Source organism: Bombus affinis, chromosome 2, assembly GCF_024516045.1.
Source record: "Bombus affinis isolate iyBomAffi1 chromosome 2, iyBomAffi1.2, whole genome shotgun sequence".
Lineage (NCBI taxonomy): Eukaryota > Metazoa > Arthropoda > Insecta > Hymenoptera > Apidae > Bombus > Bombus affinis.
In genome coordinates this window covers 3,659,856-3,674,200 of record NC_066345.1, presented here as the reverse complement: position 1 = coordinate 3,674,200, position 14,345 = coordinate 3,659,856, and the positions used below count along the sequence as shown (strand labels likewise).

The following is a 14,345-nucleotide window of genomic DNA, read 5'->3' as shown; positions in this document are numbered from 1 at the left end:
AAAGAAAGAGTGGAGATGAAGGTAGATAATGTGGAATGGTTGCTAGTCGAAGAACACTGTGCTGTGCCGTGTTCACCGCGTTCTCGAACCCCTTTTTCTCGAAGCAGCCAGCAGCCCACAGTCGTACAGGTGAAGCTCATATCGACCTGCCGCCAGAAATACCGCGCAGCATCGACCGTCGTCGTTATACCTGGTGTGTTTCCTCTTCCCCCGGGGCCGTGCCACCCCCGAAGCATGAAGCGGCTTGGGGGGCGAGAAGAGGTCAGCGGGGGATGCGGATAGTTTGCACGATGGTGGTTGGGGGCTGACGTACGGTCTCAACGCCGCGGCCAATCCCTGGATCCTGGAAACCGCGGCTGCGCCCTGTCACAGTTTCCTCCCCGGCTGTGGGGATGACAGGGACGGGAAGAGGGTAACGTACAACACGGTGGCGGGGAGAACTTCGAGGGCAGACGTTTCAAAGCTACCCCAACGGAGAGACACGCCGAGACGCCCCTGCCATCGGGAGCCCTTCGGTCTCAGTAAGTATTCTCAATGACTTTCCCTTTATTCTGCATGTAATCGTGCCGCTCGCGTTTGTTTTTTCCCGTTTCCGCTGTCCGATTTTCGAATCTTCTCGAGTGGTCCTGTCATTTTCGGTGGCTCGTGTTGACATCACCGGGCAAGAGCTTGCTCTCCGTAGAGGTGCGAAACTCGGGTATCAATCGGTGAACCTCCATCAAGCGCTCGTACCTGGTTTCCATTCTATAGTTACCGGTCATCTCTAGAGAGCTAGGGTTCTAGGGAGATCAGTAACTTTTCTATTCTTTCGGTGTTGTTCTTCTACTTCAGCAAGTGACGACGCTGATTACCTTGGAAATATTCGTGAAGAGATAAACGGTGCTTAGTTCGTCTGTCAAGACGCGGTGAATATGAAATGAATTGCGATAGATTTTCGCAGGCCGAGATACCGCCGCATCGATTGAACACGAAGGAATCGAGAGTTATATAACGTGTCATGATGTATATCGATCATGAATATGACAATACATCACTGCAGGGAACGACCTTCTTTTATTACGATATTTATTTCTTCTATTTTGAAAAGAAGACGTCCTAACGATGACATTCGTTAAATAAAGTTCTGGCGACTAGACAGAAATGATTAGGAATTATTTGAAAATTGTCCCAAGTATGGGAAATTGTTTTGCTTAAACGGCGTCAGAGTAAATAGCATTAGAATACTGAATGGTACGTGAAAATAACGATACTACAACGTGGTAAATATAATATTCTGCCTTTCTCCGATGTAAGGCATAGGAGACTGTTATAGATAGATGTTTCAATTCCAAATTTAGATCGGTCAGGGTTTAACGCGTGTATAAGATAATAGACAGGTTAGGAAAAATTGTGTCGGTTTCGAAGAACGAATGGACAAAAAGAGCTTATTGTCAGCACGCTATAGGCAGAAGGGAACGTGCTAAAGACCGACAACTGTTTGATTACTTCCGTGGAAATTAAGTTATTATTCAACAAAGTTGTGCTACATTAATATTTAGATATTGAAAGACACTTGAAAAGGATATTACAACTTCGTATTAAAGATTTATTATGGGATGCTTGAGAACTTAGAAATATTAAATAAATACTTTAGATTTTAGGAAATACTTTGAAGATTATGGATTATGGATTGTTACGCTAGCTCTTTCTTGTCTATGAAACCACTAGCGTAATAAAATATTATCCCTGTGCTAAGTTGTTATACACTAACGTTTAGATATTGAAAGACACTTAAAGGATAGTACAACTTTTTACCAAAATTCGTTATAAAATATTTGAGAATTTAGATACATTGGGTAAATACTTCCAATTATGAATTATATATATAAATTATTAGGCTCCAACTTGTCTGCAAAATAATAGAATATTAATTGTGTGCTAAGTTATTTCAACTTTTGGATATCAGAAGAAACTTAAAAAAGGACATTACAGTAGAATTTTATATAGACTTTTTGTGAAGGGGAGGGGGTAGTTCATATGTATTTAAGTTCGTATAATAGGAATTTAATACATTTGGGTAAGCGAATTTAACTGGAAAGGGTTCATTTAATCGGATAGTAACCAAAACTTGGTTGAAATAAATAGAGCTTATATAAACTGTAATTTGTTCGTAATTGTTATTCTACTACAATATTTTTTGTTAAAGGATCGTTCAAAGATTTAAAAATTGGAAAATGTTAAATACATAAAATTTTAAAGAATATTTTTAAAGAACATACCATTACGAAATACTACGCTTCTTTGTTACTACACTTACTACGCTTGTTTCTTATCAACAGATTTCTTGTTAAATTACTTCAATATTTATATGCTACTAAAAGACAATTAATAAATCTTGACTTTTTATTAAGGAATTATGAAAAGATATTTGAAAATTTGAAAATCTTAAATACTTTCACTTTTAAGAAATTTTAAGCAAACAACTTGAAGGTCATTGAATATGCATTACTAGACTAACTGTTTTTTGTGAAATTACTTCTACTAGTTACTTAATATTCACATATTATTAAAAGACAATTAATAAAACTTAACTTCTTATTAATGAATCATGGAAAGAATTTGGAAATATTAAATACTTTCACTTTTGAGAAGTCTTAAGTAAAGAACTCGAAGACTATAGGATATAAATTACTGAATCCGCTGTTTCTTGTCTATCACTCTCATAACAGAATATTAATAGCGTACTAACTTACTTCGATACTTAGAAAATTATTTTTTAAAACGTATAAATACTTTTTATTAAATAAAATGTTAAAATATTTGACAGTACGAAATATTTAAAATTTAAAATTAATATTTTTGAAGATGGAATATTACGTCTGCTGTTTCAGGCTCGGTTGCAAATTCGGCTGAAAAGGTGGAGGGCCCGGGGACGCAAGAAGCTAAGGAGTCGGTGAACGGCTCGAGGGTCGAGACCGGACCGGACGTTGCCTCAAAATTGAGCAGTTTGTTCGCCGGACTTCCTAGTCTGGCGAGTCCTCAACGCCTCGCCAGTTCCCTCAGGCAGAAATTCGCCAATAACTCTGGTAAGTTTACAAATTTTCTCAGTGCACGGCGTTCCCCTCACCGTCAAGCTGTACGCGACTATGGAGGCTCGTTACGATCGTTGACGAAGTTACGGTTCCCTGCTCGCCAACCAGTCATCGTAATTAATAAACGAGGGTGCGGACACGCATCGAACGAGGTTGAGAGGGACGTCGGTTTACGAATGATCGTTTGACGGAAATAATTAATCCGTTCTGGTCTGGCAGAGACGCGGTGTTTAGCGTCTCAAACGAGACACGACGACGCTTGACGATAATTCGGATTAAACACGCGTTTAATATCTGTAACGCGATTACGTTTGTCTTTAGATAACTGTGAAATAATCGAAAAGGTCTGACGTGTGCATTGTAATAATTTATTCTTTCTCGGTATTTCCATAAGAATCCTATCTTTAATTCAAGCTATTCCAACGAAACGGAACCTTCTGTTCTTGGCACTGAATGTTTTATCGATACGTAGAAGAGGCAGATATCGAAGGGGTATTAAATCGAGCTTTGTTTTCGCATCAGAACGTACACAACACGCGTTCAGCTGCTGTCTTTCCTTGCCTAGCAAGGTTCATTAAATAATTACCACGCAGCCCATTTATAGAGTAAAGCCATACCATCCACAACTCGACCTTCACCCTCGTTTCGCCGGCGAGACCCCGTGTTTTTATCTCTCGTAACACGATACGCAATACCAGACATAGGTAGCTAGGTTCAGATCGTGCTGCCTTATCGAGGGGGAGCCTCCACCCGGTGTCATGTTCACTTCTATACCCACCAGAAGCAACCGAGGAATCAACTAGACAACGCGTGGTTGGTAAACGGAGTGAAAACCTTCATCAAACGAAGACAAGCTCGTCCATGTTGTCGACGATCGTAAAAGGTCGGGTTGGGGTGGGATGAATCGGTAAGCGGCGATCAGGCCGGGTCAGGGCTCCCCTTCCTTTCGAATTTATCAAAAAGAAATTATCCATTGGCCCACGGTGCAAAGAAAATCCCGTAACGAATGTTCCGCCTGGTGAATTATATAACCCAGGGAAAACGGGAGATTGCTATTAAAATATCAAACGAAAGATAAAAAGAACGGGAAGAGAAAATAAAAACACATTGATCGTAGGAAGATTTCGGGAGCTAACCGTGCCAACTCGGTGATCTGTTGTAGGTTACCCCCGGCCCGGCCTGATGCGCGCCGCCCAAATCGCGACGATTTCTTCGTCACGATCACTCCCAAGGTCGCATCAAGTGATCGCGATTAGTTGCTCTCGCTAGACCCTGGAAGCCATTGCTGATCTATTAAAGGCGGATATCTAAAGCAACCACCATGACGACGATACCGATACTCAACATTGAGTTCAGCGAGCTCAAGGAGATCGTGTGGACCAAGTTGCAGGAACCGAAAGCTCAACGGAAGCTAGTTCTGATTATCGTGTCGATAGCTCTGTTACTCGATAACATGCTGTATATGGTGATAGTGCCGATCATACCTGATTATCTCAAGTACATCGGTGCGTTTGGGGACGTGGAGGAAGAGGTGAACGCAACGGGGCCGCCTTCTCATCACGGTCAAGATTCAGCCACAGGAGTGTTGTTTGCATCAAAAGCTATCGTTCAACTAATGGTGAATCCATTTTCTGGCGCTCTCATAGACAGAATCGGTTACGATATACCCATGATGATAGGACTTTGTATAATGTTCCTGTCGACGGCTGTTTTCGCTTGCGGCCGAAGCTACGGTGTCCTATTCTTCGCCAGAAGTCTGCAGGGAGTGGGTTCGGCGTTTGCGGATACCAGTGGCTTGGCTATGATAGCGGATCGTTACACGGAAGAGTCAGAACGCTCGAAAGCCCTTGGTATCGCGTTAGCCTTCATTAGTTTCGGGTGTCTGGTAGCTCCACCCTTTGGCGGGGCTCTCTATCAGTTCGCGGGCAAAGAGGTGCCCTTTCTAATACTCGCTTTCATCAGTCTAGCAGACGGAATAATGCTTTTATTGGTAATGAAGCCGCTAAAAGAACAAGTGAAAGACAGCCAAAAGGAACATAAACAAATGATACCGATCTGGCGGCTGCTCATAGATCCTTACATCGCTGTATGCGCGGGCGCTCTGATGATGTCCAACGTCGCTTTGGCCTTTCTGGAACCCACTATTTCGTTATGGATGGAGGATAACATAACTCGCGACAACTGGAAAATGGGAATGATTTGGTTACCCGCGTTCTTCCCTCACGTGTTCGGCGTCGTGATAACCGTCAAGATGGCCAAACAGTATCCTCAACATCAATGGCTGATGGCTGCCTCTGGTCTCGCGTTGGAAGGCCTATGTTGCTTCATAATACCATTCTGCAGATCCTACTGGGTTCTTATGATTCCACTCTGCGGAATTTGTTTCGGTATAGCTCTCATCGACACTGCATTGTTGCCAACTCTGGGTTACTTGGTGGACGTGAGATACGTCTCCGTATATGGTAGCATCTACGCTATAGCTGACATCTCGTATAGCGTGGCATATGCGGTGGGACCTATCATAGCCGGTGGTGTCGTAGAGGCGATCGGTTTCACAGCTTTAAATATCGGCATAGCTCTCTCCAATCTAATGTACGCACCTGTACTCATGTACCTGAGACACATCTACGACTTCAAACCGTTCCAGGACGAGGCGGACGTTCTCATGCAAAATCCACCCGACAAGGAGTACCAGACGTACGTGTTGCAAGAGCAGAGGCCGCTCTCCGGCGAAGTAGGCAATCATCTGAATCAAACGCGTATGGAGACGAACGTAGATCAAGGTTACGATCAAAATTACCAAACTGGACAGACTTACGATCAAAGTGGATACGGGCAGAATATTAATGCCTCCGGATACACTCAAGCTCCTACAGGTTACGAACAGCCACCTATGTACGAGCAACCAGCTAATTACGGCCAACAGCCTATGGGTTACGCCCAACAGAGACCTTACGGACAAGAGCCGCAGGCAGCAGGTCAAGTAGATGTGAATCCATTCAGGAGACCTCCTAACATCGATCAGAAGCCTTCTGGCGATAGCAATCCATTCAGACAAGGAATGTATTAATATGGTCGACGAGGCTGCGTAGTTTATCGGGTATTCGTGATCGTTCACCATCGAATCTACAGGCTACTTTCGCGTCACGTCACGAATATCGCGAAATAGTCTTCGAGATAGGCTTCCAATTGTCAAGAATGTTAGCTGTCGCACGCGTATCGACGATCTTCTGCGAATTATGGCGATCGCAACGTTCGTTCTCTTTCGGTGATTTCACCAAGTGCATCGACGTCTCGTCATCTTGTGGTTACGAATTATCGAAGGGGGCCGTGTCGACTTCCAGAACGATGATTACTTCGAGATGTTTCGGAGCTATATCTCTAGAAAGTACACCGCGGAGTTCTATGCTCGCATAATATTCGACGATGGTCTTGGGATCATTCGCAGTGGTAGTGTCGGGAAATTTAAATCGGTCTTACGGATCAGTATTTTTTATTCGAGAGGCGATCGTTTCTTCGACGAAACTAGATGCGAAGGAAACGATGATGAAATTACGAAAAAAGTAGTGTTTATAAATCGTGAAGGGATGTGATTGGTACTTGACATATCAGTTGCCATTAATTCGATGACTGTTCCTCAGGTTTAATATTTTACAATTCGTTTTACCATCTTTTCTCTGCCTTTTGATTTACATTTTCTTTTTTAATCTTTATTCTATGTAAAGTTTCAGTAGTTCAGTAAATTCATTTGGGTGCTTATTAAATGAATATTAGGAAATTAATAAAAACATTTGTAACAAGAATTAATTTGAAACTTAACGTAGTGTAATTTTCTATACGTGTAGTAATTAATAATATCAGTATGAAATTTAAATAATTTTAAATTTACTTATAATTAACACGAGACATATGAAACTTGCCGCGTATTTTAAGCATAATCTAATAGATATTTTTGAAATTATGAGTTATATTATTAATACATCGTAAACAACAGTCATCGTGTTGACAGCGAAAAATATAAATCGAATACCATAAAATCAGGTTTCCTAAACATATCCGATTCTATATGACAAGTAAAAGCAGCTAGAATGTAGTGAAACAAAGTCGTCACTTTCAATTGCAACGTGCAAAAGTCGAAACGTTTAGAATGACAAATTCCTACCGAAAGTGGCCAGCGAAAAATTAAGAGAGAACAGAGGAGAAAGGCATGATCCAAGAAGATGGAGAATCACATTCGTCCACATCTCGTGGGCCGAGTTGAAAAGAAGAACATAATCGCAACGGAGGCTTCCCCTCAACAAGGACCTTTGCTCGCGAATTGCCACGAACATCGGCAAATCCTCAGTTTTTATTCGTTTCGTTTGCATTTCATTGTTGAACCGAAGTATCATATCACTAATTAAGGCGTCAAACTAGTAATTATCGAAGCTTTCATGTAGGTAATTGTATAGATAATGTGTACGGTAAGAAAGAAGTAAGTTTTTTTTTAGCCGTGATGTATAATGATATTGGCAAAGTACGTTACGACTGTTACAACGCGTAATAACATATCATTATTCTTTGATTTTATTTATTATCAGTAACAATTAAGTATTTCATTAGTGTTGTTTTAATTTTCATTAATTAAAATTCACGAATTAAAACGTTGAACAAACGAATACTAAGGAATATTGAGTTGGATGATATTAGTTGGATCGCGTCGAAGCATCGGAACGTTAAATTCGCTGATTAATCATTAATGGTAAAGATCCGAAATTTTATACAATTTGATATTTATAATTTACAATTTAACGAACATCAAGAAGACTCTAATTAGTTAGTTGAGTTAGCAGTTTTTTAGTACTTTGTCAACAGTATTGATAGGGCAATTATATCTCAAGAGTGAAGTAATATTGGATGCTACATATCTGTATTTTCATGAGCTTAGTTTTGTATGTAGAAACACTTCCGTTCGAATTTCGTTCGTTTGATTCGTCATGGAAAATCGTGCAATATTTAGATAATACGTAGTCCTACATTCCCATGCATATTATGTATATATATATATATACACACACACGCGTATTTAACTACTATCGTATGCCAGCGGCTCGCACGTAAAGCTTTACGAGTCCTTCGAAATTCTTTTACCGAGACACTTAAATTCTTGTTTATTCTCATCCGCCATTGGGCCAAACGAAGGTTATTGGGCTGTTCGGAAAGTTCGTAGTATTTTTATTAGCTAACACGTATCAGATGATGAAGTACTGGTCTTTGGTTGGACATGAAACTTCACTTTTTGCGAAGTTTTCTATTTCATGAACCAGATACATAATTAAGATTAATATCTTAAGAAACAAATGACTTATTTTCATGAATTTATTTAACAGAAAGAGAATGTTAAAAGATAATATTTGAAATTATCGTTCTTTTTCCACATTTCGAATTATGGAGTCGATCAGTTTGGCTTCTGACAGTTTCATATACGAAGAGCAAGTGAGAAATTTTGGATCTTAGTTAAAATGTTCATTTCTACCTCTCTCATTCACCGAATATGATGTGATTCCATTTTTACAAAACTAATACAATACTAATACAAAATACTACTACATACTAATACATACTAATACTAATACTGATAAAATACCAGTTGTGTAAAAATACATATCCTTCAAATGTTTCTTAACCTTCGCTACAAATCTTTCGAACAACCTAATACATTTTCGGATATCTATCTTTTAATAGGTAAAATCCATTTGCTTCCGTTTTCACACGTCGATCAATCTCAGACAGAAAATCTCGCATTTCCCATTTATTTGTTAAAAAAGAAAAGAAAAAGAAACAAACGCTCGGGGTTGCTATCTTAAGTTAGATCGGTTTCTAGGAAGCAGTGGCGAGGAGGCGCGTGTTTTAGAGGCTCGTTAAATTTTACGTTCGTGTCCATCGCATGTTCGTACCTACTCGTCAATACTCAGAGACGTCGCGAGAAAACGAACGTACATAGAAACGACGTGTCGTCGATGACAATGCGCGCAATTCGAAAATGATTCGACGATTTCCAGTCGAAATCAAGGTCACGACGACCGACAGCCCGAGGATTCGAAGCGCGTTCACGACAAAAATACTAACTAAATACTAAATACTAAATATTTAGCGATTTGTCATTGTATACTGTAATACTTTCGATATGAGATTTCGTAAAATTGCATGAAACAATTTGATCGTGACCACATTATGACTTTAGTATGTAACGTCGACGTCGTTTAACCGGTGCACTTCGTTTCTTCTGTCCTTCACTTCGACCTCGCAGCATTAACACTTCGTCGCTAATAGACACGACGTACTACGAGGGCAAAGGGAAGTACAGAAGAACGAAGTACACCGATCGAACGATATTGGCGCTACGTACTGAAGTCACAATATGGCCGCGATCTAGCTTCTCACATGGTTTCACGGAATCTCGTGTCAATGGTATGCATATCAGTGGCGATGCCTCGTCGAGGAACCGTGGTCGAGTCGTCAATCCGCTTCTCGTTCGTCGCGTCCTTTCAATTAATCGTCGTGAGTGCTTTGAGTTTACAGTGCCTGAACTTTCAAGTTTTTACCTTCTCTCCCGTTGTTGTGAAATTCGTAACGCAGAACCGTACCTAAATCTCCCGACTTCGATGATTACGTATACTCGAGTCAAAGCAGCATAGAAACTTTAGATACGTACATATATTTACATTTACGCCATAGGCGGTCGCAGTTTTCGTATTTTTTGTTCCGTAGTTGAGACGAAAGTTCTATCTCGTGATAATAAAATGATTATACATATATACACATACATATATAAATACATAGTATATATACATATATTCGGACACATTCCTAGCAGACCTACGTTTTACGAAATATAACGTGTTATGCATCAACCTAGGCATTCCCACGAGTAAAATAAGAAAATATAAAAATTGTTATCTAGAAATATGGGTGAGTGAAATGATACTAATAAACCGGTACAAAGATATATTGGTTTTTCAGATGTATTGATTAAGGAACTAATAACTTCTTCGAGTAATAAATATTTTATTTATAACATGATTTATAACAATCAATTACGATCTTATAATTGATTACACTACGAATATTTCTACGATGAAATATTTCAGTACTGATAGTAGTATTCATAACGTAATATTTTCATAATCTGCGCGTTAAAAGGGATCGACCGATATATAACCTGTAATATTTCGTGACACGTAGCTTTGTTAGGAACATGCCTATACTCGCATTGATAATTTCGTTTCTATGAGCTGGCCTCTATTATTAACGATCTTAGTGTAACGGTCGATGAAATAACAACGTGTCGCTTGCCGATGGTTATCGATGAGCGATGAATGATCGATTCTCGAGAGAAATCGCTGTGCCGTGATTTACATAGATAGCATTCTCACTTAAGTTCGTTTGAGAAAAGTTCAAAGTCTTTGTTTGGTCCTTTAGAATTGGTTGACTATTGTAGACTTTGCTACGGTGATATGTACATATGTTGCAGTTGTTGCGACTTTCTGAAGGTCGCAACAATAGAGTTTGTTGTGGTGAAGTGTCGGAATATTGTCCCTTGAGTTAGATATAAAGAATAATGGTAGTGCATTATTATACTTGGTAATGTTTAGGAATATAGAGACGACATCTGTTCTTCTTTTATCAGATATATTGCGCAAGGACTTATAACAGAGAGGATCGTCGTCCATGTTTATCTTTCTCAAGAATTTCTGTTCGATATATTTCAATATTCTCTTCAACAAAATATTCATTGCATTACATAGTTCTTATAAGTGTACCTGCAATTATATCGCAGAAGAAATACTTCTAGTTAAATCATGAAGTCGTAGAGGTCGTGACAGAGGATTTTAAAAAAGCAGTTATTTTTCATTCGACGATAAGTCAAAATATAGATCATAATATATGTATTATCATATTTCATAATATCGATTCTACCGTGTTGTGAGTTCAACTTCTAACTATTAGAACGGTCTAGTATCTAAAAGGTGGTAAAATTTGACAAGGGTTGTTTTCGTTATTGTTTTGATAAGCTTCACAATTTATTATACAGTTTAATTCTTTATTATTGTTTTATTAAGTTTTGATATTGTAACATATAAATTACTTTGCATTTGTATATTTCATATTCCATATTAGCATATTCTGTGTTTAATCTGTTGCGTATTGCGGCTATACAACGAATTTTTCTCCTATTTTCGCTAAATTTGTACAGTAGTCTAGTGAGAATTCACGGGACAAAATTCTGCTACTTCGCACCGCTCGTTTTCTGCGTGCATTATAATTTAAATTATTATACCGAAGTTATATAATATTATATCGTATTGTGTACGTATTATGTATATATATATAACATATAATATTATATAGGAGATATCTAAAATATATTGTACAAGTAAAACATGTTCTATACATATAATCCTATATACATAGAAGATGATCGGTGATATCCCTTTTTTTCGTAAAACGGATTCGCGTTGTCGAAAGCAAACGATAACTGTCGTGCATGGCGTTGCGCGTACCTACATCGCAAAATTCTATCACAGTTATATATACGTATACGTAAATAATATAACATTTACGTATAGCCGCGTAACACACGTACTCGTAGCTTCTTTCCTTTCTTGTAAATACGTTACACGTGCGCGAATATATTAAAAAGAGAAAAGAAAAAAAGATGATATTATAGCAATCTCCCTCCCTTTTTCCATGCGAGGGAGTATATACTGCGTATATGTATATCTCGCCTATATGTATTATATCGTTTGTGTGTGTTGATGGCGCGAGGGCGAGTGATCTAAATGCAAAGAAGAACACGAAGGAAGAAATATCAAACAGAAGTGAAAAGAAAATGTCGGGTGCGGCTGTGTCTGTTAGGTGAACGGGCAAAGGTCATTGCGTAGAACAGCGCGGATAGGCATTTAGGTTGCTCGCGATATTTTTCTCAATTTCGCGTGTTCATTACCTACCTATTATCGCGCGGTATCGCATAAAACGGATAAAAAAAACTCGAACATTAGTAGAACTACGTACACGTCTTAACCGTAAATTAAGAAGGCCGTTGCGTTGCAAACGTTGGATTGATGCAAAATTAATGGGAGTTTCTATTCTTTAATAGTTTTATTTATTTTTTTTTTTTTTTTTTTTTTTTTTTTTTTTTTAGAGAGAGAGAAATTTGAAGAAAAAGTAATGTTTTGTAATCGTTCTTCAATTTTGAAAAGATTTTGGTATATCTGGAATTTAATACACTTTATATTAGTTTGGAAAGATTTGGTGTATCAAGCTGGCGAGGATTTCTGTTTTTTAATTTGAACACATTTGCACGCCTATACCTTGAAACAGTGTAACGAATCTGTTGATTAGTATCAAATCGATGTATATTTGCTCAAAGTTGAGGTTTTTTCAAATTTCAATCTCAACCATGTGGTGCAGCTTAACGTAATTATAGAAGGTACAATATTATCCAAAATATCTTGTACATGCGAAAACTTCTATTATCCTTGCGTCAATCTGTTCTAATCTGTCCTTGAGTAATACACTTTGAGACTGTTTAAACGAACACAAAGGAAGAAAAGAAAAGTAGTGTCAGGGTTCCGATACACCAGTACTTCTGGTGTGTATATACATACACCGAAGCTAAACGCACGTGCACACACTAACGAGTATATATACACGAATATATTTGGCGGTACACGGTACATGAGTCTAATAACATCGTACACAGAAGAAAAACAAAGATACACAGTTGGATTGATGACGTACACAGCGAAACACACATGTATGTATGTATGTATATTTAAAGGAATCAAGTGTCGAACTGCGTATGTACTTGAAACCTATGATATTGTAATGTTGTTGAACCGGTTATTAAAGATGTCATTGTTACCAAAGAATACCATGAGTTGTGTTCTTTAACATGTCAATGATCATTTATTAGTTTCGTAGCAAGTCCAGTGTTTTATCGTTCCGAATGACTTGTTGCGTTGAAACGTTTGGCATGTACCGTCGAGAATGTTACGGTTCATTCGCAAAGTGAAGTTGTTGATTGATTGAATAAAAAAAAATTAATAGAACATTTGTGTTTATTTTGAAATATGTTCATAATTTGAAATATATTTAAGGTGCAGAAAATTATGTTTCAATTTTTTGGAGACAACATGTTGTCAACCAATTCTATATCAACACTATCTTTGCATTCTTTTCTTTTTTAATTAAAAACATGTTTTGTTACCCTTTATGAATATTTAAGAACATCGATATTAGTCATGCAAACTGAATATTAATCGAGTTAAACTAACATAATAATTAAACTAGTACATATTTGTTTCTTACGAAATATTATGGATTTATCACCTGTTTTCAAAAGTTACTTACACTTCCACTTTCGAATCTACAAGATTCTCTCCCTTATCAATTGTCTTATATTACAATGTTCTTTTTTAATTGCTATCCAACATAAAAGACGGAAAATCAATAAAAGTGGATTTATCGTATTATTTTCATGTGATCCTTACGTGTTACACAAAACGCTTAAAAGTTTCATTAGTATTGCAATTAGAAATGAATATCTTGTCATCTTTATGTACATTTTCGAATTTATTTCAGACTTTATAAATATAATTATGATGATCGTGTCTTGTTTCAATATTAACAAAATTTCAAAACATTTTGTAAAACACACATAGGATATTCGTAAAATGTTCTATTCTGTTCTAAAAAATTCTATAAACGTCCAAACATTTCTGTACATCGTAGAAAATGTGAAATTTTATGACTGTCTGCTATCCTACACCGACTGCAGTGGTATTCATTAAACAGTATTGATTGTTTCCATTTGGTTTGCTGGTAATAATTTAGGCTTGGTATTTGGGCACAGGACTGACAATCCCTAAATATATGAATAAATTACATAACGCTCGTTTAATACTCATTATGGGACATTCGTACAGAGTGAAACAATTATAATCAATTTATAACTTAATTCGACATCGATTGGATCACAATTTTTATTCAAATTATCATATACTCGCTATTTGTAATCTTCAAATATCAATTAAAAATTTTCCCAATGTAAATATAATGCTTCTTTGTTTGAACACTATAAAAGTGTATAAAGTATATTTTTACAGCATTGTACAAATGGTTTTATAAAAAGAAAAAGTTAGAAATCATCGCTGAATTCATATAGTAATTTTTTCCTTTCCTCGTTTTCTGTCAGCGAAAGTAATACAAGAAAAAATTTGTACACTAATA

At 37.6% G+C, this 14,345-nt stretch overlaps 1 protein-coding gene across 2 annotated transcripts in view; it reads left to right on the top strand.

The window, feature by feature from the left end:
* Positions 1–364: 364 nt before the first annotated feature.
* The window catches only part of LOC126929009 (vesicular acetylcholine transporter-like), a 200,571-nt gene continuing 186,590 nt past the window's right edge, over positions 365–14,345 (top strand). Inside the window, exons 1-2 of one of the 2 annotated variants that reach the window (XM_050744971.1) lie at positions 365–521; positions 2,871–3,065. Coding sequence is in view for 1 of the 2 variants with exons in the window: in XM_050744972.1 (XP_050600929.1) it covers positions 4,393–6,141 (1,749 nt within the window). In the remaining variant the exon portion in view is untranslated. Of the gene's footprint in view, positions 522–2,870; positions 3,066–4,233; positions 12,986–14,345 lie in introns of those variants that run through there. The other variant, XM_050744972.1, reaches the window with a different exon arrangement.